This window comes from Alternaria postmessia (genome assembly GCF_024291825.1).
Source record: "Alternaria postmessia strain BMP 2775 chromosome Unknown scaffold_2, whole genome shotgun sequence".
NCBI classification, from domain to species: Eukaryota; Fungi; Ascomycota; class Dothideomycetes; order Pleosporales; family Pleosporaceae; genus Alternaria; species Alternaria postmessia.
The window spans coordinates 444,525-468,834 of NW_026260075.1; the positions used below are offsets into that span (position 1 = coordinate 444,525).

At 52.1% G+C, this 24,310-nt stretch overlaps 8 protein-coding genes across 8 annotated transcripts; 3 read left to right on the forward strand and 5 right to left on the reverse strand.

Moving 5' to 3' along the window:
- Positions 1–254: 254 nt before the first annotated feature.
- On the reverse strand, positions 255–857 carry J4E82_000582 (uncharacterized protein; the record flags this gene model as incomplete). Its single annotated transcript, XM_051726903.1, has 1 exon — positions 255–857. The coding sequence occupies one exon, from the start codon at positions 855–857 to the stop codon at positions 255–257; it is 603 nt and encodes a 200-aa protein (XP_051593328.1).
- A 1,175-nt stretch (positions 858–2,032) lies between these two features.
- J4E82_000583 (uncharacterized protein) lies at positions 2,033–5,406 on the forward strand (the record flags this gene model as incomplete). The annotated part of the gene is made up of 2 exons (XM_051726904.1): positions 2,033–2,226; positions 2,325–5,406. The coding sequence occupies 2 exons, from the start codon at positions 2,033–2,035 to the stop codon at positions 5,404–5,406; spliced, it is 3,276 nt and encodes a 1,091-aa protein (XP_051593329.1).
- A 771-nt stretch (positions 5,407–6,177) lies between these two features.
- On the forward strand, positions 6,178–7,200 carry J4E82_000584 (uncharacterized protein; the record flags this gene model as incomplete). The annotated part of the gene is made up of 4 exons (XM_051726905.1): positions 6,178–6,217; positions 6,350–6,816; positions 6,870–6,998; positions 7,075–7,200. The coding sequence occupies 4 exons, from the start codon at positions 6,178–6,180 to the stop codon at positions 7,198–7,200; spliced, it is 762 nt and encodes a 253-aa protein (XP_051593330.1).
- A 165-nt stretch (positions 7,201–7,365) lies between these two features.
- On the reverse strand, positions 7,366–9,090 carry ILV1 (threonine deaminase; the record flags this gene model as incomplete). Its single annotated transcript, XM_051726906.1, has 1 exon — positions 7,366–9,090. The coding sequence occupies one exon, from the start codon at positions 9,088–9,090 to the stop codon at positions 7,366–7,368; it is 1,725 nt and encodes a 574-aa protein (XP_051593331.1).
- A 4,358-nt stretch (positions 9,091–13,448) lies between these two features.
- On the reverse strand, positions 13,449–14,529 carry J4E82_000586 (uncharacterized protein; the record flags this gene model as incomplete). The annotated part of the gene is made up of 2 exons (XM_051726907.1): positions 13,449–14,343; positions 14,402–14,529. 2 exons carry the CDS (start codon positions 14,527–14,529, stop codon positions 13,449–13,451), a joined length of 1,023 nt encoding a protein of 340 aa, XP_051593332.1.
- A 345-nt stretch (positions 14,530–14,874) lies between these two features.
- Positions 14,875–15,255, reverse strand: J4E82_000587 (uncharacterized protein; the record flags this gene model as incomplete). Its single annotated transcript, XM_051726908.1, has 1 exon — positions 14,875–15,255. A coding segment is annotated over one exon (381 nt), but the record flags the coding sequence as incomplete, so codon positions are not given.
- Positions 15,256–17,373: 2,118 nt separating this feature from the next.
- On the reverse strand, positions 17,374–18,174 carry J4E82_000588 (uncharacterized protein; the record flags this gene model as incomplete). The annotated part of the gene is made up of 1 exon (XM_051726909.1): positions 17,374–18,174. The coding sequence occupies one exon, from the start codon at positions 18,172–18,174 to the stop codon at positions 17,374–17,376; it is 801 nt and encodes a 266-aa protein (XP_051593334.1).
- A 1,129-nt stretch (positions 18,175–19,303) lies between these two features.
- Positions 19,304–22,951, forward strand: J4E82_000589 (uncharacterized protein; the record flags this gene model as incomplete). The annotated part of the gene is made up of 8 exons (XM_051726910.1): positions 19,304–19,502; positions 19,567–19,650; positions 19,703–20,242; positions 20,290–20,560; positions 20,641–20,723; positions 20,785–22,220; positions 22,272–22,600; positions 22,687–22,951. 8 exons carry the CDS (start codon positions 19,304–19,306, stop codon positions 22,949–22,951), a joined length of 3,207 nt encoding a protein of 1,068 aa, XP_051593335.1.
- Between the last annotated feature and the right edge of the window lie 1,359 nt (positions 22,952–24,310).

Consider the following 24,310-nt stretch of genomic DNA (forward strand, 5'->3'; position numbering starts at 1 on the left):
AGCGCCTGATGTTACACGCGTGTACTGCACATGTGCGATTGCGACAGATGCGCGCATGCCCGCGGAGCGGCAGGGATCCCGGCATGGCTGTTTCCAACGCCGATGTGCTCCTTCGCTGCTCATCTGGGACTGTTCCGACTACATATCGTATCAGACTTTCACATTATCCATCTCATCGGAATGCCATGAACATGAAGTAGAACGAATTTGGTATGCTCAAGACAAGATGCTAAGGTATCGCAATCCTACGCTATTTATTTACCTTCAAGGTACAACTTCAGCCCCTCTCCTTGTGCTTCGAAAGATTCCTGCAGGCTCTCCCCAAGCGTCTCTTTTAATATTCCAGCCAACGGCCCGTTAAACTCCTCATGAGACTCGTACAAGACAGTGCCGTTGCCTATGTCGCTGACCGCCTGCCATCGCGTCGATTTGACAGCAATTTCCGCCAAGTAATCCCACGCCAGCCTTCCCAATTCTGGCTGTACATGAGTTATGCGCTCGAAAGCAGTCTGCGTATGCAAGAGATTGTCTGGTGTGTCCTTATTCACCGGCAACGGGAGCGGAGGGATTTGTACACGGAAGAATAAGTAGTTGCCTTCGACAGCTCGCTGGTCGGGTAGGGTGATGTTGTTGGCTGAAGTGACGAGAGCATAGCGCACGAATGGGTTCCAAGCTCCGTAATTGGGGAAGTCGGTGAGTGCGTCCCAAGCAGCGTCGACGGTGGTTTTAATTTCAGTGCGCGCGCTTGCACTGAAGACACCTGGTGGTACTTCTGGGAGATTCGTGTATTCAGATTGCGCGAGAACCACAGGGAGAAGGGCCAAGGAGACGAGGCTGAGAAACTTTGACTTGAACATGATGAGTGAATGCTTGGTGAGTACCTAATTATTCGCGATCTGCCTGGGGATTGCATACTTTTGTACCTGAGTTTACCCAGGACGTTCGCTTGCATTACTTACGTCGGCTAGCACGTACGATGCGAAGCTCTTCTAGGATGGCAGGTCGCTTACACCAAAAGTGGTAAATCATCGCAAGGTTACGGACAAGGCTGTCTGGGCGTATTCCCGAGCTGAGAGTCAATTTGCTGATCATCGTCCTTGTGGACGGGACAACACGGATCATGCCTTTGAACTGGAAATGGGAAGATTCTACCTGTCAAATGTCACTTCTTGTGAGCGATGCGGCTGTGGTTTTGTAGGATGAGACCAAAGATACAAGCACGTGCAAGCCACGAGATGCCGCGCGGGATGTGGGCCTCGTGATATGCATGACAGGACGTCACTGATCGGAATGCTTCGCGGAACGCCGCATGTGGCTGCCCAACAACATTACTCAGGCATCTACCGTGCTCGCTGAAGTCACTTGACCTAACTAGCACGCCCGCAATCTGGGAATGACTAGAAGCAGCTAAAGAGGGGCTAGATATCAGCGCAAAGGGCGGTGCCGGCGGCCAGCATGTTGCAGGGCGAATGGAAGGGTGAGGGTGCGACATGCACCTGCATAAGCTATGAGCTGCCCCTCAGTACCGACCAGGCCAGCGACACAGCTAACTGCACTTACGACGCCCTGCATTTCATATCTCAACACTTGGAAGCTTAGATAAAGCTCCAAGTTGACTCACGACTGCGCGCTGTATCCAGACTGACTTGCATTGCGCGCTGAGGAGCCTCCTACATAGCGTGCCGCGTGAAGCTCCAGCCCCGCGGCTCTAACGATAGCCACCACGAGCGCCTCCCGATCATACCGAGCGAAGACCAGATAGGCCCCGATAACGCGCCGCCGAGTCAGGAACAAGGCACCAGCCAGTACTCTGTATAAGCGTCTTGCTGTGCAAGCACGGGACTGCAACCTTCACGCGCCTTGGTCACGAAGGCGCATGACGCAACGCCGTGTCTAGCATCCATCCGAACTCACTCGCCGCGCTCATCCGTCGCTACCCCCACAACCTACCTCCAGGCCACGACACATAGCAACTCTCCACGACTGAGCTGGCGCTCCAACAGACACCTCCACACGCTTATCCACAGGTTATATGAGCTCATCGCCCGACAACGCCGCCGAGTATACGACGCCTGTCTCCAACCTCACCTACCTGCACAAGCAACAGCGCAAAGGCACAAAGGTACAGGACACGCCACAAGCGCGCGGCCGCAACACGTCGAGATATGAGTTGGGAAGAAGAAATAGGGCGGCCGACAAGGTTACGCGCATCTATCCCAGAGAGATGTAGGTGTCCCTGCCATGTGCACGTCAGGGGTGACGCTCAGGTGGAAAGAGCGACCGAGTGACTCCTGTTTGTCCTCAAACATAACTGACTGCCGCAGAACCAAGTCGCCTTCCTCAGCAAAGCGTCTGTCCTCCACGTCTCCACCCTCAAACTACAATGCCACCACGTCTCCATTACTATCGGCTATCGGTGCCACGCGAACCACGGCCGCACAATACACCAACGAGTGGGCCAAGTCGGTGCCCTTCTTTCCCAACTCGGGCTCGCCAGGAAACGGTGGCATAGCCATAGCCAGTTCACCGCCTACCTTTCACAACTCGCCAGGTGCACGAGACGGACTGTATGCACAACAGGCCATGTCCAACTCCCCTCCAGGTGCAAGGCCTCTGAGTCATCCAAGTCAATACACAAACTTTGGCGACCGTCTGCAGAACTCGCCCGGCAGAGATCGCAGGGCATCCATGTATTCGCAACACGGCGCTCGTCCGCCCTCGCAACACTTCGTGCCAAACCCGCCCCTGCCACATCAACCTCAAGCACACTACTATGGCTTGCCAAACATTGACTTTGGCCTCAACAATGGCCCAACCGATGGTATCCAGCCGGGCGAAGGAGGCTACTTCTGTGGCTTCGACACTCTATCCATGGCAGGAGATGAGGCAGCTCGGTCATCCGAGAATGTGCTGCTCGTTGGATCTCAAGGAGGGCTCGACGTTTTCCGTGTCGAGAAGAGCAAGATGGATATCGTGGGCCGTCTAGAAGGCCTCAGGGGTGGTGTCATAGGTGCCAAGATCTTGCCCTGGACATCGCGGCGAGACCCTCTAGCTGCTTCCCGTCCACTGGTCGCACTCATTCTTCACGGCCCGGTCGTCAAGGACAGTAGAAGTTCTAGTGGAAGCGGGGCATCCTCCGTGGTCGACGACTCAGCCTCTGAATCTCCTAGTAGGCCATCCTCGAGACATGGCAATCGGGATGGCCAGATCAGTGGCTACCAGACGACCGTCGAAATTTACTCACTGAAAGAGAAGCGGAGGCTAGCTGTCCTATACCGAACTCCTTTGATCCCTCTCACGAGTCCAATTGACAGCCCGCTCTTCCAACCTCCACCTCCAATAGGCGACTTTGTCATCGAGGCGAAGGGCAAGTTTGTTGTCGTTGCATCTGGCGCAAGTGGCGAAGTCTTCGTATTCGCACCTTACCTGGGAAATCACCCAGAGTACGGCGAGCAGTTCCGCTGCATTGGCAAACTGTGGACTTCGGTTCAGAATCGCGAACGAGCTGTTCACTCAAACGGTTCGAGTGCCGTCGATGGAAGTCATGACGAGATCCCTCCTGAGAAATATGGCTTGCCCGTATTTTCTCTCTCTGATCGCTGGCTCGCAGTCACTCCACCAGCTTCGAGTGCGCTCTACCCTGTTAATGGTGTCGCGCTGACCTCACCGTACTATGAGCGTGCTCCAGGCCTTGCACACCATAGCGTACCACCTCAGCCGTCGCCCAACTGTGCTGTCGACATGCCTAACGAAGCAGGCTTGCTCGATAGAATTACACGGGAAGGGACACAAGTTGCAATCAAGGGCGCGCGCTGGGCTACCGAGAAGGGAGTGCAAGCCTTCAAGAGCTACATGAACAGAGGTCAGCAAGGAAATAACGTGCCATATGGGCAAGATCCTATGCAGCACTACTTCCCACCGACTCATGGCCACAGCCAGACTCAGCCAAGACAAGAAGCAACCGTCATCTCCGTTTACGACTTGCAGAGACTGGTGGACGCGGAAGAAACGAGGAACAAGAACGCTCTCCATCCCGTTGCTACTATACCAGCAGCTCTCGGCTGTAGCTTCATGTCATTCGCCCCCAGCGGTCTGATGCTCATGACTGTAAGCAAGAAGGGCGATTACCAGGATGTTTGGGACTTGAAGCGGATGAATTTCCGACGAGTCCGTAAAACTCTTCGAGAGCAACCATCCGGTCCTTATGTTCGACAAGTCGCCCGATTTACCAGAATGACTGTTGCCAATGTCATTGATGTTGTTTGGTCTGCTCCTCGAGTCGATAAACTAGCAGTCATCACCGATAAAGGAACAGTACACATGTTTCCTATGCCTGCGTCAGCCTTCCAATGGCCGCCAGCTCGACGAATTCGTCCTGCGGCACCCTCTGCCCCACCAAAGGAGGCCACGGGTCCCACGGGTTCAAACGGCATGGTCAACTCAGCAATGCAGGCCGTCAATAGCGCTAGGCCTTGGTTTGATGCCGTCCGCGCGAAGAACAGCGCTGCGGGGTCTCGATTCAGTCTAAGTGGTCTAGGTGTAACACCTGCTGCTGGCGCAAAGTCCGGTAAAGCCGTTGCTGCTGGTGTAGGCAAGTCAATCAATAACATACGTCACGCGGGCGACAACAAGATGACGCTGCCATCGTCACCTAGCGGCGTCAAGCCATACAGCGTATGCTGGCTTTCTGGCAGAGGCCGTGGCTCAATCGCATTGGTGTCAGGTGGCGTACTTCAGATCTGGCGAGTGCAGATGCGAGCTGCGACAGGCAAGGGGAAGTCATCCAATACTGCGTCGATAACCAAGAAGAAGACAGTTGAATTTGGACTCGCCCCTATCTCAGACTCCGCACTGCCGCTTTCTATCACCGAGCAACTATTCCCACAGCCCGGTGATCCTGAGCCAACACAAGACTGCTATGGCGACTGGCTTCCTCGGTCTTTGCCGTCTCGCAAGCCCGTCACGTCATCTCTCGCACCACTTAGTTTCTCTGAGATTGAAACGAATCCTCCTTACCAGCCTTTCTACACGGATAAACGCGTCGCACGTTTTGTCTACTCAAGACAGCCTCTCGAGATTCATGATGAGAGCAGTGAGTACCAGCCCTCGTTGCCAGGACTAATCTCGGACCTCCACCACGAAGACGACTCCCCCTGGCTCTTTGGCGAGAGTATTGAGGCGACCCGGCTTTCGACGCCCATTACCCAAGCATACGATTCTGGAGAGGACGATATTGCCGGTATTGCTCCCAAGTTTGAGAACAAGCTTGTCCTTCAGGACGGTGAAGAAGAGGTGGAACAGGTTGTCGTCACTACGCGAAGAAGACGTATCAAGAAGGAGGGTGACGAGGAGAACTTTTTCGAGGATGATTGCGAAGTATTGGATTTTGCAGAAGATAGGGTGTGACCGTGCATGATCGCGGCTGCTCGTATTCTGTCCGACCAACTCTACACTCGCTATCACTATTGCATCAGGTGGGCGTTGGTGAGGCGCCGGCGTTTTCTATTTTCTTGTTGGGTAAGGATGGAGCTTGCATTATAGGATACCACGCAGCCGACAGCGGCTCTCGGATTGCAACATCACCGCACAATTTAGATAGTCAACAGACAAATGAGAGAAACAATCAAGCTTCATCATGCGCGTTGGACGTCAAAGGATCTTGCCTCTCCAGTCTAACCCCCCTTCGTATTCTCAAGAACTCCGTGGCTTCCGTCTAACCCCATGGCTGTGAGCCTAAGTCCGTTATCCCCGCCGACCGACTAAGACCATCGAGTTAGGATGATCAACAGTGCGTTACTGACATGCTGTTCAGACGGTCTAAAGGACACTTATTGGTCCAGACGTGCTTCTGCCGCCTGGGCTTTTGCACTACATGGTATGTCTCGAAGCAGAAAAGATGGGCGCATACTACATCGCAGTATGCAAATGGCGTATTGCACTTCCGAAGACGCGGCCGTATGCAGGTAAAAGTGGGCAAAGTGCCATATAGGCTGAGGAATGCGCTAAGTAGCCGAGGAAGTAGACTGGTAGTAAGAATGAGGTTGAGAAGTGGGAGAGGGAAGAGAGGAGATATAAAGAGGCTAGACTTTGTCGTTTCGAAGTAGACACAACTTTGGCTGCAGCAAGAAACATCATATCCCCTTGTTAAGAGCATACTTTAACGGACAAAGAAACGACATGGCTTCCGAAGAACAGACCATCGTTCTCATCACCGGCGGTAAAGTACCCCCTTTCCTCAGTCCCTAGCCTTTTTCTTAATACAACTTGCCACTCTTCTTCTCCTTTCATATTTTCTCCCTTTCCCGTGATTGAAGCTCTTAGACCTTGTTCGCTAACACTGCGGGTACAGCAAACGGAGGGATCGGATTCGAGCTCGCCGCCCAACTCTTGCGCGATAACAAGTACTATATCCTGCTCGGTAGCCGATCCATTGAAAAAGGCGAAGCCGCTGTGAAGCTTTTACAGGAAAGAGAGCTGCCTGGCAAGGTTGAGTTGTTGCAGATAGACGTCAATGACGAGAACAGCATCAGTGATGCTGGGAAGATGGTAGAAGAGAAACACGGTCGCCTCGACGCCTTGATCAACAACGCTGCCATAACTGGTGAACCACAGACTTCAGCTTCTTTGTCCGCACGTATGACGGCCGCCTTCCTGACCAATGTCACTGGTCCCGCCATCATTGTCGAGACTTTCGCGAAGTTGCTCGAGAAGAGTGAAAAGATGGGTAGGACGCCACGAATCATCAACGTGACAAGTGGAGCTGGTAGTATTGGGTTGAGAAGTGACAGGACCAATCCGCATCAGGAGATGAAAGTCGTATGACTCTCACGTATCCCGAGTGGTCATGTTCGTGCTAATGAGGTGAACAGGTGCCATACCGCACTTCCAAAGCGGCTTTGAACATGCTTACTGCGTGTCAAGACTATGAGTATGGGCCCAAAGGATGGAAGGTGTTTTGTTTCTGCCCTGGATTCACCGAGAGTAATTTAGGACCCATGGTATGTTGCATCTCATCTGCATCTGGCTTTGCAGTCGTCTTTGGTCCGGTCAAACGGGGACTAATTCCCGGAGTAGAATAAAGTAGAGCATGGAGCGAAGCCTACGAGTGAGGGTGCGAAGCCCATGATTGCTATCCTGGAGGGGAGAAGGGATGAGGACCATGGGGGCTACTTGAAGGCAGAGGGGTGCTGGCCTTGGTAGGTAGTGCTTGTGGGACTGTGAGCATGGGCTCTGGAATCTGCATGCTGCTTGGAAGTGAGTGAGCAATTATGACAATCGAAAGGGGTATCTGTATTGTTCCTTCATATCTTCGTTCCCGATCTTATCTTGACATGACCTCTTCTCTTCTTCTTAGGTTCGCCCATCTCACTGCCTCAAGAACATCTTGTAGCTTGGGCTGTCGGTCACTTCCTTGTACGGGTATCCGATGTCCTTCAAGAAACTTGCCAGCTTGCTACTGTCCTCCTCCTTACATTGAATACCGGCCAGGATCTTCGCAACGTCTCCCCCGTAGTTCCTGTAGTGGAAAAGACTGATGTTCATGCCTGGCTGCAATGTTTTCAGGAACTTGTACAGAGCGCCTCCCCGCTCAGGGAACTCGAACATGAAAAGATGCTCATCAGCGGCGTTGCTGCGACCTCCAACAAGGTAGCGGATATGCGATTTTGCGAGCTCGTCTTGAGAGAGGTCTTCAGCAGTCATGCCCTCAGCGCCGAGACGGCTGAGAAGGTCGGGTAGGTCGCGGGTCCGTGTTGCAGCCTTTAACTCAACGCCGACCAATATTTGGGCGGAGTTGGGGCCTGAGTAGCGGTAACTGAACTCTGTGATGGCCATGGGGTGGATGAGCGAAATGAGCTTAGCAAAGGCACCGGGTTGTTCGGGGATGGTGACGGAGAGGATGGCTTCTTTGTTTTCACCGATGGCGGCGCGCTCGGCGACAAAGCGGAGGCGGTCGAAGTTCATGTTTGCGCCACTAGCAATGGCAACCAGACCGCGATTGCGATCCGGTGATGGGTTGCGGCTCACCCATTTCTTCAGGCCTGCGAGGGCGAGTGCACCGGCAGGCTCAACAATGGAGCGTGTGTCTTCGAACATGTCTTTGATGGCGGCGCATGTCTCATCTGTTGTAACCTGGACTACCTCATCGACGACCTCTTGACATATCCTGAAGGTTTCCTCTCCGACTGTCTTGACGGCGGCTCCATCAGCGAACAGTCCCACGTCCTTCAAGAAGACGCGCTTGCCGGCTTTCAGCGACTCGACCATGGCGTTTGCGTCGTATTGCTCCACTCCTATGATCTTGACGTGTGGTGCTATCCGCTTGATGTATACACCTGTGCCTGCGATGAGTCCTCCACCACCGACACAGCAGAATACAGCCTTCAGATCTTGCAGGTTTGTCTGTCGCAGCAACTCCATACCAACAGTACCCTGGCCTGCAATGACATAGGGATCGTCGAATGGCGGTATAGGTATGAGACCGTGCAACTTCTCTAATCTTGCAGCCTCTGCCTTTGCAGCGTCAAAGTCAGCGCCATGTAGTATCACTGAACCTCCTAGCCGTGAGACGTTCTTGTGTTTGATATCGGGAGTGCCAGAAGGCATGACAATAGTCGCGGGGATCTTCAGCTTGCGCGCAGAATATGCGACACCTTGTGCATGGTTTCCGGCGCTGCATGCAACGACTCCCTTCCATCTATCCTTGGGGTCCAGATGTGCCATTTTGTTGTATGCACCGCGTAGCTTGAAGCTGAAGACGGGCTGTAAGTCCTCGCGCTTGAGTAAAACATTGCACTCTAGCCTGTTGCTGAGATTGGTCGCATGAGTGAGGGGCGTTTCCTGGACGACTTCGTAGACGCGCGAAGTGAGGATGAGGCGGAGGTAATCGGGATAGCCATTGGGCAGAAGGAACGCGTCGGGTATGGCATGGTTGGTTCGTGAAGTGTTGGATTCGGAAGGCGGACTGGGGTTTGCGCTGTACTCAGTGAGGGCGAGGCCTGTTTTTGGCGTGCGAGGCGAGACAAGGCCATTGGTGCCATTGGTACCATTGTCAGGCGTCGTCGGCCGTGAATAGTCGGGTACGGTCGCCATTGTGATGTTGCAAAGGATATGATGATTGTTGAGTTACAATTTTTGGGAAAGCTAGATCGGTGACTCTGCTGGCCTGTATCGGAGGCCGGGGTCTGTCTAGCGCGCAGTGGGGAGCTTCCAAAATCCGGTGGGGTAGCTTCCCAACCTCCTGACATCATCCCATCTCGCGTGGGACGGTTTACCTCCGACATGTACCACGTAAAGCATCTCTCTGAATCTCTTCACGTCATTGTCGCGAACTCTTCCTGTGGCCACTTTCCTGCTCTGTAGTCTACATTCAGCCGTTCTTCCTGATTACTATGAATGCCTTCAATGCCTCCTGAGAAATTCGCGATATTTTCGTTTTGTTCTAGCACCCGAAAGGCATGAAATAACCTTCTGGCTTGTCTGCCTACCGTATCCATGGAGATCTATACATCCTTCGTATCCTCCATGCTGCCTTCCAGGCCACCAGGGTTGCGCTGGCTGGCGATGTCTTCCTTGTGGGAGGCTGGAGCAGGTCGCTTGTCTGAGTAGTCCCGAACGGCTAGCTGCAACATCCCAGGACCATTCTCTATATACGGGTGCGTTGGTTGCTTATATGATAACTGCTGATGCAAGAAGTACAAAGCATCGCGGAAGACTCATACAAGCGCTTGGCTAAACTCCCTTGATCGTCCTTTGAGCTTCCGACTAATGACATCAGGATTTGGACTGAGGTGATTTAGATGTGGTTGTTGGTTCGTGATAGTTGATTGCGGTCGCGATTGATCGTCAGTCTGGAGGAGGCTGAAGCTTCGGTGGTGCCTCGATTTGAAGTTCACTTTCCATCACGACGAACAGCCGCTCAATTCTCTCTGTACCCAACTCAACCTTTCTGAGCCTGGCTGCCTTTCCTGCGCCCCACGAGACCACTGTACAATTTGCTGACAAGAACGGGATCTTGAGCAACCTCACAGCAAGCTCGCCCTACGTTCTCCCGTCCTTCCCAGCCTCTCGTGTTACCGGTGCAGTCTTGCGAGCCTAGCCCCGAGTAGCAAGCAGACTCGACCTCATCCTCGAATCCTTCGCCCGATCCTCCGTTTAAGACGAGCATGGCCAAAGACAGCAGTGCAGGGACATCTCTCTTGGGATGCTTTTGTGATCAATAGCAGGCGTTCTACCGCAGCGGGGGCATGGCGGTCGTCGCAAAACCTCACCAGAGCAACCCGGTTCTGTAGCGCTAGGGTCGGACGCCCTTTCTTCGCAGATCTGCCCCGCGCTTGCCCCCTCAATCATTCTATAGGGCAATCCCCTGCCACTGTTGTAATAGAACAGGGCTGTGCGTGAGACAGAAAATACTTCAGGTATACGCCTCTACACCCTGAGTAAGGGCAAACTCGCTGATTAGACGACCACCTCGGGCCAAACCTGAGGTTGTTGTATGATAGGATGACCTCTTCCTTGTCGCACGTCGGTCTCGACTCGAATCCAAATCCTCGTCGTCACCGATACGTCCGCCGAGTACTCCAATAGACCTGGCGCTTTATGATCCTAATCTCCGCGGAGTCAATACAGCTAATTGCTAGAAATCCAGGTTCCTGGCCATGGCCACCAGACCATGCACGTATCCTGATAGATCTCTCTGTGACAGAGGCGAAGCCGACAACCGTACTATTTTCGAGAGTTACGACTACAGCCCATCGTTGTTACTGTCAACATATGTTTCGACACAGTAAGAGGATGATAAATTGTCCGAGATTGAGACCACGAAGTACAGGGTTCGCGGATGGTTACAAGCTTGAGTCCGGTTCTTCATCTGCTGGGCCGATGGCGACTCTGGTACCGGAAACCGTTCTGAGAAATTCTCTAGGATCATACCAACCAACCACGACAGGCTTCACGCAGGTCCAGAACTTGAAAAATGTTCTTCAAGAATTGGTCAGCCATGAACCAGTAATGTGTCTGGCCATAGGCAACGGAACGGTACTTTGGAAGTAAAACCTCGCAGCAAAAATGCTTAGAACCATTGACACAACGCTGCGATCCAACGCCATAAGTACCGAGCCATCGAACAGGCATATGTGCTTGAAGACCCTGCAGACGAGCTCTGTCGGGAGATCCGATATACCCCTCGCAGCCTTTCCCAGAGATATGCAGCCGTTTGAAACATACGCCAGTGCATCGTGGTATAGCGGCTGGTGCTGCACCCAGCGCTTCATTGAGATCAAACTCTCCTCGTAGGGTGGAAAAATGCGACCATATCAGTCCAAAGCGAGGTCTCGTCTAGGCCAAGGCCACCCAGGGACGCTACCTTGGACATCACCATACTCAGAAATGAGACTGTCGTATCCGCTTCTTGACTTACTACCTCCAAGGATGGGATTGTGCGATCCAAGTATGCCCTGGATACATGTCCATTTTCCACTGTGGAAGGGGAAGGGCTCTTCGCATTCGTACATCATCCTAGAAGAGGAAAGACATTACTCCGGAGATGTCAGGAGTATAGAAAGCTTGAACTGTTGAGAGAAGACTTTGGGTTCGGTGTCTTCGCTGGTAGCGTCATCCCACGTCTTCTAAAGTTGGGTACCTGAAGTCGACGTCTCCCTTACAAACCAGGATACCTCTTCGGTACCCATGGTTGCCATTCGCAAACTTGCGAAGTGAGAATATATCTCCAGGGCCATGTATGCGTCCTTCTCTGTCATTTTACAGGTGCGGAAGGCGACATCCAGCTCCTTATCTTTCCCTAGCAATGCGAAGTATGTCATAACATCCTCCCCATCTCTCCCAACGCGCTCGCCTACTGGGGTTTTTGTTGGAGATACTCGTGCGAGCCGGATATGGCGACCGCCTGCGAGATGAGGTAGTGCTTCATGCTCTGGGAATGCAGGCGATGTTGTACTTTCCTATCGGTCCAAGCGGAGGGATAGAAGACGGACGTGGAAGCTACATCTTTTCGTGATCTTGTGGTTTCCTCAAAAGTCACTTTACGATAAAGTGTTGGTCACTCCTTGTGGCTGAGAGACGCCAGAGATTCGTTGCCGGCTTGAGTGTGTAAAGAGCCTTGTAAGATGCTCGTCGTAGCAATTGGTTTGTCCGCCGACTGCATGCGTTGTCTTGCTGCGGAGGCGGCTGTCCGCAAGCATCCACGGGATCAAGCGATGATCGGAAATTGGTGCGTAGCCAGTTTCAGCTCCTATGGGAGAGGGCAAGCATGTTGGTATTTGCGGATCCGCCTCCTAGCTGAGGGGTTGCTTGGAGGGCTTCTATCGCCTCAAGGGCCCCCAACGCCTGGAGAGCTTCTGATATTATCCATAGCTGTCAGTGCTATCATCTTGGTTGTGACGGTATGCTGTAAGGGCTGTCTGTGGGTGTCGTTGAGGTCGAGCATGCTGCCAGGAGGACCTACAGGAGAGGGGTCGCATTCGCACTCGATCTGACGCCGCCAGAAGGTGTCGTTGCAGACGAAACAAGCAGTACCATCTCGCCGTCGGTATCGTTATGAGCTTTCCGGAGGTACCCGGGGGCTGATGAAGACGTTATCGTAGTTGCAGTCGTTATGGTATCGGTGGCCAAGGACGCGATGGTAGTACGGTACTGCGGCGGTGGCCGATGGCGCAGAAATGCCTATGCGCACATCGCAGTTATCGCAACTATTGTCAGCGTATGAGAGCTATCAGGCTTGTGTCTAAGGCTACAGGTATAGTCGCACGTGGCGGTCGTGTGGTAAAGCTGTCAAGATTTCGGAGCCAGAAGCTGTGAGAGACCAGAGTAGGCGAACACCAAACCTGAGGATCGCTACGCCGAAACAGCACCGCCATGGATTGAACAGCGCCTGCACGTTCACTTCACCATTGACTTGGTCTGAAGTCGGAGTTTCATGTGCTTGCCGGCAGTACAGTTATATCAACGCCCCTTCCTTATGGTGACCGGAATACCGAGTTCCTACAAGATTCTTCATCTGATTTCTGGCATCCAGAGGGTTCGACGAACAGCACCTACGATCAAAGAATTACAGGATCAGCTCATTGAATATGTGGAACATAGAGTGCTGGCGTCATTTGAGAAGCTTTTTACACGAGACACAACTTGCAAAAGTGGAAGATACACCTTTCATACAGCCAACACGCCAGTCTCGCGTTTAATGGGCTAGATATGAGACCCTCCAGGAGTCGTACACGAATCTTTGGCTTCGTCTATATCACGCATACAGCTTCTGGAACTAAGTTTGGAAAGCTTGGGCTACTTTAGTTCAACTGGAGCAGATCGTGCCACGCGCCTATGAGCCCCCATTTAGCTCCTTCACACTCCAAGATGCTAGATTACCGTCAATTCCGCCAATGCTTGACCCGTGTGTCAGCTGAAAGTGCCACATCTGGCTCCACATGCCCTGAGAATCATAGGTCTAGAGTGAACTCTTGGTTGTGGTCAAGGTCCATCGTCTGCCCATGTGCACCCCCAAGCACGTTCCAATACAATCGAACTAGTTTTGCTGTCGATTCGGTATCACAGATCGACCCACTCTCCAAATCACGACTGAATTGGATACCGCGAACAGTAAGACCGCTGGGGTTGTGGATGAAGACCCTGTCGATATCGTTGGCCAGCAGCGACGCATCGGCGTCGGTAATACTTGGCGGATGCGTTTGCTTTGTCAGAGCTAAGTCCATACCAGTTCTTACGCAATGGATGTCGGTCTTGTTCCAAACAAAGCGGTACGTGTAGGGAACCCTGGTGTAGTATTCAGCTTGAATGCGTCCACCACGCTGGGCAAGCTTTGGCTCGATCTGGCAAGGTAGAAACCAGAAAACCTTTCCCGGATCTGTCCAATCGTATGACACATGCTCAAATATGATGGGACTCTTGAAGAAGGCGTCAAGCATGCAGCGAGCGAAGAGTTTGTTGACAAGCCGGATCTTCAGGACCTCCTGGATTTTTGCTGCGTCGATTGTAGTGGCCACTGGCTGATAACCATACTTGCGTTCGTCGTCTTCACACCAGTGTAGTTCAGCAGCGTAAGAACAAAGGCCTGTCAAGAAGCCTGGATCCTTTGGAAAAAACGTCTCACAGCAGAGAAGCACACCCCCGATATAGTTGTTGTAGTGGCACTTCATGATGCGTGTGATCACCTCCTCTGGCAGGCGCGAGAAAGAATCTTGCGAAGACGCAGCTATCCTTATGGTTTCCGTCGACATATCGATGAAGCGTCGCGGTATGGATGGTTCGAATTGCCGAGCGAGATCACAATGCCTCAGGCGACTCTTGTCTGGTCGTGGTGGTTTGAGCGGGGAGCTGACAAAACGTCAGCGGGATCGGTCTGAATATGACGGTAGACCTTCAGGGGATATACAGCTTTGCGAGCTTCTGTCTCTGGTTGTGAGGGCGCCGGTGCGGTCTGGCGTGCGAGAAAAGTGTAAGACGAACACACTTAACGAACATCAACATCACGCCGGATTGTGAGGCCCAAGCGTTAGCCATGACTATGCCAACTTCCTAAACTGCGCTAAGAACTTCTTGTATGTCTGAAGGATATTCTACGAATTGTCAGCAACATTTTGGGCCGATGGACTGAGCTGTCACTGTCCATGCTTGAAGTGTCGAAGCAGAAGCATACGCCAGATGTCAACATTTCAAAATAACTATGGGATATGCAAAATGGTAAGGCAGACTTTACGTAGAGGAATATGTCTTCATTTATGCTTGGTCTATCTGATATCAAGCGGCCAGCTCCTCCATCGACAAGATGTCTTCCATCATCGGTTTAGCGAGCACGCACACCAACTGGATAGCCTCTTCGGTCCAAGGACCACGTGTTCCACCTCGTCAAAACCACTCCATCTCCTCCTGGGTCGACGGCGCCATCGTCAGTGTACCGCTCGCGAACTGTCCTGTCCCCCAGAAGAAATTGGACGCTGGTTGGCCCAGGTGAACTGGTGACCAAAGCGAGAACATTTCCCCAGAGTCCTCCTCACGGACGACACCAGTAGGTGCCTCTCGAGCCAGAACGTAGTCCGCTTTGGCAAGCCTGTTTCTGAATGTCGCAGGGTCGCCGCCTACAGCTTCCACCATCTGATTCAGGTGTGCCCTAGCTGCCAGCGTGCCCCGAGCTTGCTGTTTGAGGACTGCCCAGCGAAGAGTACCGTTCGGTTGTTTCATATAAACTCGTTCGCCGTCCACGAGGTTGCTCTTCGACTCTTGACTACACTATAATTCGTTAGGATACAATCGGGAATATGAGAAGGAGGGTAAAAATACTCCATGTTCCCTTCCATACGACCAGTACGTATTGGTCGCGTTGACCACGCAGGCACGGCCACGATCCCACGCACCAGGATAAGGCGGAGATGGCGGAGACGGGGGAGGAGGGGACGGCTTGGGGGAAGACGCCGCGGTTTCCTGCCGACGACGAGGACTTGAAGACTCCGTGAATCTGGAGGCAATCGAAGAGGCAGAGGGATCAAGGCCATTCGGGTCCTGGGCCAAGATTTCGTCAACGACTCTGTTCGTATACGCAAGCATGTCCTCTGGGAGGTTGTTGAACATCGCTACGATAGACTCGAATGATGGTGGGGTATTTGACTGCATACTGATGGTTATACGACTTTGGCCTGCTGAAGAGAGGGGAAGTGAGACAGAGTTGTTGTGTCCTTTGACCTTCCTGCCAAGACTGTGAGTGGGCTAGCGTCCTTCGCGAACGGTCACCCAGGCGATACGCGAAGAGGATTAAGGGAGTGGTAGTGAGAGGGGATGAATTTCGAAAATCTACAAATCAAAGGAAGCGCAGAGGCAACATCACGCTGGTTTCGAGGTTTTCGAAGAATGTACTCTCCAGGGAGAGATTGACAGTGACATCTTGGAACATATGGCATTACAATGGAGGTTTCTGTCTAACAAGTGGTATTTGATTAGGGAGCTTTCAGCACTTGAAGGTGTCCTAGAGAAAGGGGAGATAACATCTAACCGTAGCCGATGCATAATCGTCTTCCATCATCGGCGCCTTCACATCCTTGGTTCTGCTCTATGGTATGTTTGAATGCCTCTTGTCCACCTATGTTACGTCCTCAGGTCAAAGCAGATGTGTCCGAAGAACACTCCTCATACGATTGGCAGTAGCCAGTTCGCTCCTAATATCGTTTCCAGAATCCCAGAACCCATGGCCAGAGAAAACGTCGACTCGTACTTCGCGGTAAGCTCGTAGTAGCCTCGTCCTTGCCTCTTCAGCTTGGGTTTGTGTTATGCGGAAACAGCCTTCCCTCCTCGACTAGCATATGTCGAAGTATCTCGATGCGTATCTCCGTGGGCAAACCGAGGAATCTGAGCAGTACAGTTTGTGGCTAGGGCGTTGGTAGGAGGGCGTCCATGGCGGCGATGTTGGTTTTTTCGAGCTGGGCGGCAGCTACTGAAGATAGCGAGGGAGAATGGGGCATACGTGATCAGTCAGAGCATAACTAAAACTGTGATACGTGTTGTATACATACCATGGGTAGAGTTGGAACGATGAAGGGATTGCTGCTCGTAGACAAGAGCGATCAGTTACGGCGGCTCGTGAGGCTGAGATACTTTGAATCGTGTGCTTTAAAGAGTTAGAGTCTACGAGTATCAGAGAGGGTGGTAGACAAATTGGGGTCGCGAGGGTGGAAGAGTTCAAATCAGTGTGCGTATCGCAGACGCACGCTTTCATTATGCGGTGGACGCGCATCATACACATCAAAACATCTCTCTGGGACAAAACCTTGCAACCAGGTGAACAGAAGGCAAAGCGCCATATCTGGTTGCAGCAAACGTATAAAGATGAACTGTTTATTTGGACGTATGTGGTCTCGTTGTACACTTAAGAGCCACTATCAAATGTAAACTACTATTCGAATCGACAGCATATGTATCGATCTACGATTCAGGCGTGTGGACCACTTGAAAAACGCATCCCTCTACGTAACAGAATGACCCGAGAATGTTGGCACGTCAAGGTGCGAAATCTGCATGTAGCTTTACATACCACGAGCATAGCACGATGATGAGCAAGAGGTATCATAAAATATACATGATGCTATTACGATGATCACACTTACCAGTCTACATCGCTATGTTCAACCAGAATCGCGACGTGTACTCGGGCGATAATAAGTCTTGATTTGGAGTCGCTGAGTGCGAAAGTCTCGGCAAGGCAGGCATCAGTCCGATGCTCCGTATCGATACTGTCTAGAGCCCATCAAAGGAGGAGTGTGATGGATGTCCGGTTCGAAGAGTAGTCGAACGTTCTTCGTGCTCCTTGCGATCTTGTGCTTCGTACACTTGGTAAATCTTATCTAAAATGAAAATACATCATGGGGTCTTTGAGCTGACGTCACCTAACTCTGCATTCATTTCGGCCAAGGCGCTCTCTATCTCGCCAGAATGGCTCATTGCCCATGCAACGAACACTAGTCCGATCGCGCAGATAACAAATGCTTGGGTCGCGATGAGGGTGATCTTCCCTTTGAAGGTTCGAACATTAGGTTGGGTCAAAACACCGAGAACGTCATCTACCAGCGCGACATAGGCCGTGCGAAAGAGCGTTCGATCCACCATGACGACGAGTCTTTGCAGGACAGGTGTATCGAACGCCAGACAGAGTGCGACCATTCTGCTACCGACAATCCACATCAAGGCAACCAGAAAATTTGATCGCCGCTGTTTCGTGCCAACAGCAGGTTCGCCGATGATTTGGTCGGCGCCGTAACTCAATAGTACATCCATCAAGAAGCGTGTAACGTTGTACGGCGCATCGAACAGCCGACCGTATGTTGCGATTACACCTGCGCGGTAGAAGTCGTTTTTACGCGTGAAGCGGATCGATTGCTCGGGAGTAGGTTCGGGTTGGTTTGTGTGGTAGAATAAGGATGCTGCGAGATATGTGGGTATCGCAAAAGAGGCCGTGATTGGTAGTATGTTCGTGCCAGTTGGAAGGCCAAGGGCTTGGTGGATGGCTGGCGACAAGGATAGAGCAAAGATGCTGGCGATCATGGGGGCGTACAGATGGACATATCGGCGCCATGCCGAGATGGCGGGCTGTGCCTCTCGTTCGGGGAGAGAGGGCACATCCGAAGGGCTCTGCGATTGTCCATTCGCGTGGTGGGTGTCCATTGCGAGAGGAATGTCGCACGTGGTGGTAAGCTTCGCGTGCTCCAGGCCGCCTCTTGGCTTGGGGAGCTTCGTTGCGCACAGACAACCTTGGAAAAGACCCCCCTTTGTATGAACAGGCCTCCTCTCTTACCACCCACAACTCTGCCTAAAGCACAACCGTTCAATGGCCTTCATGGCTTTGTACATATCCTCGCCACGCTTCCTGCCTGTGTAAACAGTGATCTATGTGCACACACTGTGATTTTCGAGGGCCCGAAACTCAGCATTGAGCCACACATGATGGCATGAACGAATGCGAAAACGAATTGCATCCTCCCCCACGTTGTCGCTAAGTCCACTTGAAGCACGCATGTAATGCTCGTCCACGCAACCTCTGACACGATGTGGCTGTTAGGCCATGAACGTGCCGGTGGGACTTGAGAAGGCCCACAAACCCGGGTTGCTTCAACAGGCAGTCGCTCACCACCGCAAAGCATCAACAAAGCGCCAAGAAAGCCATGCTCCTTTCTTTTGAAACGAGATGACTACATTCAAAGGGAAGTGAGGTCGAAAATCGCGCATGGTCATAGGCTGAAGCGGCAGAAGCCTGCTTTCGTGCATCGTAGCGTGGCTGTGTACGTGTTCGAAAATCGCTCACGGCTAACCATCAACGGTCCCGAACAACACCATCGCCAATGGATTATCGTGCTCACGTGGGAAAAGGTCCGGCGGGATACCTCTGGCGGTCGCGATTTACCTGTTGCAGGACCCTGGTCTTGTCTTGGTTTGTATGAGGTATTTGTGCGTCGAATCGCTTCAACTCGACTATGACAAAGAGGTGAAAGATCCTGTACCACACTCTTGGTGCAATTTCATGTAGCTCAGCTTTCCAAGGATTTTTTACGTCCTAGAAACGCCTCCCAGAGCGAACGAGCACGTGTTTGACGCGTTGCCAGAGCTGCCAGAACCATGCTGCTTGTCATAACGGCAAATGGTCTTTCCACTTGTCACAGTATAAGTCGCGCTTCATGCATCCATGAGTCTTGTGCTACCTGTCTTCTCGCTTTCTAGTTCGTTTCTACCTCTTTTCCGCACATCTCTTTGTGGTGCTCCATCCAGTGTCTAGCCCACTACACCGACAGGTCCGTACATGGATCAAGAAGAAGAAAAGGTCGCACCTCGCGTCCGTTTTGGAGAGCTTCGCCTTCCTGACGAAGAAGATGGGTATGCGACGCACGAACGCCGCCATGAGCGTAATCTATCGCGACGGTCAAGTGTGGGCAGTCTCTCCATCCGCAGTGCTGGAGGAGCTCGCACTGTTCAGCCCGAGACTGCACTGCCTATCACTTGTGAGCAATGCTTCTATGTGGACCTCGTGTGAAACATGTGCTGACCTCCTCGATTGATATTCAGACCGTACGCTTTCCATCGAGATCGATGAGGGTCAACACAAGAAGCAGATCGAGGTGAAAAAAGCCAAAGAGAAGGCTGCTGTTGGTAAGTTTGCTCAAGTATACCAGCGCTATTAGTACTGAGTATCGTGTTCTAGATCTAGCAGATCTCGAATGGCATACACTCGCCGTCCACGAGCTGTGCCGCCGCCTCTCTGTCGATATCGAGCAGGGACTTTCCGAAGATCAAGCAAAGCGTCGCCTCAGCGAACATGGTCAGAACAAGATGACACCTCCACCCTCGGGCCTGCTCTGGAAGATCATAGGCTACTTCTTCGGTGGCTTTGGTAGCATCCTCGTCGTTGCCGGTATACTCGTATTCATCGCCTGGAGGCCTCTTGGTCATCCACCAGCTGTTGCCAACTTGGCGCTTGCATGTGTATTGATCGCTGTCTGGCTTATACAAGCCGCTTTCAATGCATGGCAAGACTGGTCGACAAGTAGAGTGATGGCATCTATCGGAACAATGCTGCCCGATCAATGCATCGTTGTGCGTAACGGATCGCATGCTAGCATTTCAGCACTGGACCTGGTGCCTGGCGATATTATTGTCATCAAGCAGGGCAACAAGCTGCCCGCCGATGTTCGTTTCGTTGAAATTTCCAGCGATGCCATGTTCGATCGCGCAATCCTTACTGGTCAGTATTATGTCTGCAACCTAGGTACGAGGACTAACATACAATAGGTGAATCCGAGCCCGTCGTAGCTACCGTCGAATCAACTGAAGACAACTATCTCGAGACCAACAATATCGGTTTACAAGGAACACACTGCATATCAGGCTCCTGCTTGGGTGTGTGCGTTGCTACTGGTGACAACACCATCTTCGGTCGCATCGCAAAGCTTACCTCGGATCCAAAGACTGGCATGACACCGCTGCAGAAGGAGATCCTGCGTTTCGTGCTCATCATCTCACTCTTCATCACCACTGTCGTGATTCTCGTTGTGGTTCTCTGGTATGTCTGTGGTTGGTCTCGAGCGACATGTCTATGCTTAGCTCTCTACGAGTTGAAGGATTTGTACTCACGCATTTCAGGGCAGCATGGCTGAGAAAATCTCATCCCACTTGGATCGACGTGCCTCTTCTCATCGTTAGTTGTGTTTCTTGCGCTGTTGCATGTAAGACACTGCCAATCCGTATATCCATCACAAATGTGCTGACTTTACTGTTTTCTTCTAGTCATCCCAGAAGGCTTACCGATTGCGCTTACGACGAGCTTGACCATAGTTGCAAACATCATGCGCAAGAACAAGATCCTTTGCAAGTCGCTCAAGACTGTCGAAACACTAGGCTCCGTTTCAGTGATCTGTTCTGACAAGACCGGAACATTGACCAAGAATAAGATGGTGGTCACGGACATCTACGCAGCAGGAGAAGAATACACCACGGATGCCGCGCGTGACATGATGGCGGTGTTTCGGTCTGAGAAGAACCTCACTGTGCTCTCTAAACCTAAGCAAAGCATCATGGACCACGTCCGTATCCTCGGTGGCCTTTGCAACTCTGGTGAATTTGACGCCGCTACGTCACATTTGCCTATTGCTGAGCGCAAGATCAACGGCGATGCCACAGACCAAGCCATACTTCGACTTTCTGAGGGCCTCGGATCAGTGGCTGAGTTGCGTCGCGACTGGAAAAAGGTCTTCGAGATTGCATTCAACAGCAAGAATAAGTTCATGGTGCGGATCATGACACCTACCAATCAGACGTCGACGAGCAACAACGCCACTCTCATGGTCAAGGGAGCTCCTGATATCCTCCTGCCCCGATGCGACCTTCTCCTGAACGACAAAGGCGAAGAAGTGGAGCTTACTGAAGCCCAACGCCTTCGTATCGAGACCGTCAAAGACAGTTGGTCCCGCCAGGGCAAGCGTGTCATACTTCTCGCTCGCAAGCCGACCATTGTGCCATTTTCCAGCCATCCTGAGAAAGAAGTAATGGTCGCTGCCCGAGAGGGTCTTACGTTTGTCGGCATCGTTGGTATCGTTGATCCGCCCCGCGACGAGATCCCAGAGGTAGTGCGTGTTCTTCGAGGAGCTTCTATCCGTATCTTCATGGTGACCGGTGATTTCAAGCTCACTGCTCAGGCGATCGCTGAGGAGTGCGGCATCATTTCGAATTCCGCATTGGTAGATGACATCAGCGCTCTTGGTCGAGATGGGAAGATCGGCACTACGAAGCAGTCGATCGTCTTGAGTGGACCAGAACTCATTACCCTAAACGAGGCGCAATGGGATCAGCTTTGCCAATATCACGAGATCGTTTTCGCCAGGACGACGCCCGAACAGAAGCTCCGTATCGTCAAGGAATTCCAGGCACGTGATAACATTGTCGGTATGACAGGTGATGGTGTCAACGATGCTCCATCGCTCAAAGCTGCTGACATTGGTATCGCCATGGGCAGTGGTTCAGACATCGCCATTGAAGCTGCTGATATGGTTCTTCTCGACTCGTTCGCCGCCATCATTGAGGCTGTCCAATACGGTCGGCTCGTCTACGATAATCTCAAAAAGACAATAGTTTACTTGCTTCCCGCAGGTAGCTTCAGCGAGCTGTGGCCGGTCGTTACCAATGTCGCGTTCGGTATCCCGCAGATCCTGTCGTCTTTCCTCATGGTAATTACGTCTAGGTTTGATGCTCAATGCTTATCAGCTAACGTTATCCAGATCATAATCTGCTGTCTCACCGACTGTGCCGCCGCTATCACTCTTGCCTACGAAAAGCCGGAGGCCGATGTAATGCTTCGCCCTCCCCGCAACCCCAAGAAGGACCGACTTGTGAACGCTCGACTTATTTTCCATGCCTACTTTGTCGTCGGTCTGCTGGAGTGCTTTCTGGCCTTCACTATGAGCTTCTGGTACATGGAGCGTAAGGGAGTTCCGTTCACGGCAATGTGGTTGAAGTTCGGTGTGTACGACGAGCAATACGATCCGGACTATGTCACGGAGGTCGCAAATCAGGCCTCGAGTGTCTACTTCGTCACACTGGTAATCATGTAAGTCTGAACGAGCAGTGATGCAAAGGACCAGCTGACATTGACGACAGGCAAATATTTAACCTACTTGCTACTCGCACCCGTAGGCTCAGCATCTTCCAGCAGCCACCGATCTTCAACAAAGCGACTCAGAACTGGTCACTTTTCCCTGCCATGATCTTCGCGATCGTTGTTGTCTTCATCTTCTGCTACATTCCATCTCTCCAGGACACTATCGACACGAGGACGATATCCGTCGAGCACTGGTTCCTTCCGGCTGCTTTTGGTATGGGATGGCTCACCATAGATGAGGCAAGAAAGTATTGTGTGCGCCGATGGCCGAACGGGTTGCTTGCCAAGATTGCTTGGTGATACTCTTTGGCTCTATCTAAGGATGCGAATTGCTTGGTCCACTCGGCATCGTGTCGTCGCGGAGATTGGCTTGTCGGGCAGTCAGGATGGTTAGCAATTCTGGATAGAAACATGTTCACATACGCCACTTCTTGAGATTTGGTACGCGTGTATACATCCTTGAGATAAACATAGCCAAACTTCTTCTTTGTATTCATCAGCAATTTGGTCAAGAACTGTGCCTCCTCCCACATACTCAATCGTCCCACAATGCAGTATTCTACTTCTCACTTCAGCCGCAATATCTGGAGATGCGCAACCCCTGCCCTCGGCAATTTTCCATGCGATACCCCACACGAACTACCTTGCACAACGAGGAGTCGCGTGGCTGAAGTGCCGGCCAGTGAGCATAAGGGGCCTTCATCAGCTGGTGCCAATCTAAACACTTTGTAATATGTCGGCTGCCGCAAAGGACAACTCAGGATGCAGGCTTGACCACATTGGCCGCGGCTAAAGGCGGCCGTACCCCAATCGGCTTCCTGCGTGAGGAACAATAGATGAGTTTGGTGACGGGAAGGAGGCAAAGCTAGGTGTCTGCGGATGATTTTCCATGCAGTGAGGAAAGCGTCACTACATGGGTGTTAGCGCCTGCTCCGGAGTGAAAAGCCAAGCGAAGACGCCCCGCAGACTTCGTCAAACCTTGCTCCGACTTCATCGTTCCACATGCCCGCGACAACGAATCACTAGAACCTCCGGCCGCCGTATGAGTTTCGAAACATGCGCCTAGTTCCAATGCACGATGTTATAACGGTCTATGTATGCTCGTCATTGCATGGTTTGTCCTCGCCATCTACTGGCGCACAGCAGTGCTTCAGCGAAATCGAAAGCTCGTCAGTGTTTTGAATTTACCACCACATATAGCCCCGATATCTGGACATCGGAGCATGCTTGGCGTCTCTGTTTCCCAACACTCTGTTCCCACTCATCTTCACCGCCTGATGACATCAAACTGACACTAAAGTCAGCAAGGATGTCCGAAAGCACCGCACGCAAGACGTAATATCGCCAATGTGGGAGCCCAACAATTCTTGTATGTCATTCAGCCTCAAAAATACATCCATAACTTCTCATTCGAATAAACTGGAAGATCCAAAGCATCCAAGCATGTAGGCCACATCGGCGGCATGTTCAAGTGGTGGATGACCCACGTTAATTTGGGTTGTGATGCTGATCCTCACCCCACGCTTGATCACTCTCAAGATGTGACGCTTCACACGCTGTAGGTGGATGTGACTGACGAAGCTCTACTCGTTGAATACTTGCACAAAGTCGACAATAGTCACGCTGGCGACCTATTGCACTTCAGACGTCTCTTGACTT